The sequence below is a fragment of the Montipora capricornis genome, chromosome 9 (genome assembly GCF_036669925.1).
Source record: "Montipora capricornis isolate CH-2021 chromosome 9, ASM3666992v2, whole genome shotgun sequence".
NCBI classification, from domain to species: Eukaryota; Metazoa; Cnidaria; class Anthozoa; order Scleractinia; family Acroporidae; genus Montipora; species Montipora capricornis.
In genome coordinates this window covers 35,238,587-35,241,086 of record NC_090891.1, presented here as the reverse complement: position 1 = coordinate 35,241,086, position 2,500 = coordinate 35,238,587, and the positions used below count along the sequence as shown (strand labels likewise).

The 2,500-nt window shown below is 40.9% G+C and overlaps 1 protein-coding gene across 2 annotated transcripts in view; it reads left to right on the top strand.

Annotated features, from left to right (window-relative positions):
* The window catches only part of LOC138015920 (uncharacterized), a 19,171-nt gene that overhangs the window by 14,956 nt on the left and 1,715 nt on the right, over positions 1 to 2,500 (top strand). For both annotated transcript variants that reach the window (XM_068863047.1, XM_068863046.1), the window contains exon 2: positions 1,471 to 2,500. This exon is cut by the window's right edge and continues 1,715 nt beyond it. In XM_068863047.1, coding sequence (XP_068719148.1) covers positions 1,478 to 2,500 — 1,023 coding nt within the window. In that variant the 5' untranslated portion in view covers positions 1,471 to 1,477. The remainder of the gene's footprint in view (positions 1 to 1,470) is intronic.

Here is a 2,500-nt window from a genome sequence, read left to right as displayed (position 1 = left end):
TTCATGGAGCAGCTCTGATGAGACATATAAGACATGCTGGCTTTTTGAAATTAATCACCATCTTTTTGAACGCTATTTTCGCCAGAACACAACGAGTACATATTGTTCTTTGTTCTCTTTTCAAAAGCCGATGAGCGGCACAAATTTGCGTCGTTTTATCGACGCGTTACAACGTTGCGTGACGGTTTTTTAACGGATTACCATTGAAAAGGACGTCATAATGACGTCACAACTCGGTCTGTGAATCATTTTGATGACGACATTCAACTAAGCACACAAAATGACATAATATTTCAAAGACTCTCGCTGATTGTTACATAAATTGCACGGTTTACAACGGTTTAAAACTGCTTTATAAAGAAAAGCTAAACGAAGATTTCTTTTTTACCCAAGGATTTACCAATTGTAAACCGTTCGAAATTCGTTGCAAACAGATTATATGTACGGCAAAAGGTGTATTCTGATTTGAATTCCTTAAACATTTTTAACTAACATTACCTGTGACGTCACAATTACGTCATTACCTCTTGTAAATCGTTTGTAAACCGTTCAAAAACCGATGTAAACCGTGCCTTCTGGTTCTAAAAGGTGTGTCTAGAATGAAAATAGGCCATAGGAACACCCCTTGAAAGATCTAAAAGCCCTTTTTACCTACGAACATCGTTTTAGAGGAAAAATGGGCCTTTTTAGAGATATTTTAGCAGAGATATATTTTATTGCTTGTTACGAGAGATAGAAACGCTGAAAACCTCAATTTTGAGGGAAAACGAAATCTGCGAATCAAGTTAGGGAATTGATAGACAGTGATAGACAGTGCATGTGCCGCATTTGGTTCGAATATGTAAACTTCAGTGTAAGTTATGGGCATTGAGAGCTTATGAAAACTCAGACAACCTTGGACAAATTGTGTTGGAAAATGCCAAAATCGTAATACTTACAGAATAAGTGTCAACACCCCCATTCCCCCTTTCAATGTTGGAAAATGGTAAAATGCAAACTAGTGTGTTGACAACATTGCACAGGGGTGGGGAGGGGCAAAATGTTTATAGAATGATTTTTTTCCAACCCTTGTGACCAAGGTTGTAGCTTGCGAACAGGCTCTTTTGTCGCCCCGAGTGGATTGGGGGCGGGCCTCAGTCCTCTCGCAGCTACAAAAGAGCCCGCTTGCAGGGTAACCATTATCCAGCTGTTATATCACACTGACTAGTGCATAAAGGAAACTTCAGCCTGCCAATTTCAAACAATCACGGTAACTTTCATATCCACGAGTAACGGCAGTGCCACTTTTATATTTACTGCGGACTTATGAGAGGAATAAACGAGTGATTTTGATAATAAAGAGAGAAAGGAACGAGCGAATGAATGGATGAATGAATGAATGAATGAATGAATGAATGGATGGATGGATGAATGGATGCATGAACGAATATCACAATTGGAAACGTTTTTCTTTTAAATACTTTTTCGCAGTGTTGAGATGAAGCTATTATTTGTCCCGTTGTTCCTTTTGGTGCAGAGTGGATGTGCCGCCCAATGCAACTTGGATTATGGCCCATCTGGAGTTACAGAGTGCATTCAACTGGCAGAATACAATAACCAATACCAGTGGGCAACATGTCTTACTGATAGCTACATCATACAAAAAAGTAGGCACAAACACCATTGTTCATATATATTTGCGCGATATTGCTGGTACCAGTGCATGCTTGAGGTCCATGATGAAGAGTTTGGCTCAGTTTCGCAAGATTGTTCCTGCAAAGATTCACGTTATACGACTCCAAACCCTTTCACGGGCTCCCTCACCAAACCTCTACCATCAGCCTGCTACAGCCCACCTGGAGACTCGTGTGACTGGTACCGCGACTGCTTGGAAAAGAAGTACCCCTGTGAAGACACCTCCAATGCGTACGCGATTAGATACACTGAGAAGTTTTGCAGATTGTATGAAAAACGATATTGGTTATTCAGTTCAAATGGAACGAAATGGGTGGATGCTGTTCGCAAATGTCTTCAGGTTTCTTTGGTCCCATTATTGCGTCCTTGGTACAAGCCAACATGCCAAGAAATACGAAAGAAAGCGTTTGCTTCTCACACTACTTGTTATTTAAGTCCTGACAAAGACGCTCCATCCATCTGCGATCTCAGTTGCTTGGATTTCTTTAAGATCTTCTGGACTATTAAGGGATCTTTTTTCAATCTGGACACAGCGTGGGAGTCGTTAAAAGGAATGCGAAACGTAGGAAGAGAGTGCAATCCAACGAGGAGTCAAATTCCAAACTGCTTTAAAAATGGCAAAGATTGGATAACCAACAAAGCTGTCTCAACCTACAACAGGTTTGTAAACATCTTTAAAACTGTTATCAAAAAGTTCAAAGAGCAAATAAAACTAGACAGACGATCGGCCGACCCGACGCCACTTCCAGAAGCTGACGCCCGCAGTCGGTTCGCAAATGGAGTGGGCTCAGCCATTGCAAACACTTTGAAGTGGAACACGAAATTG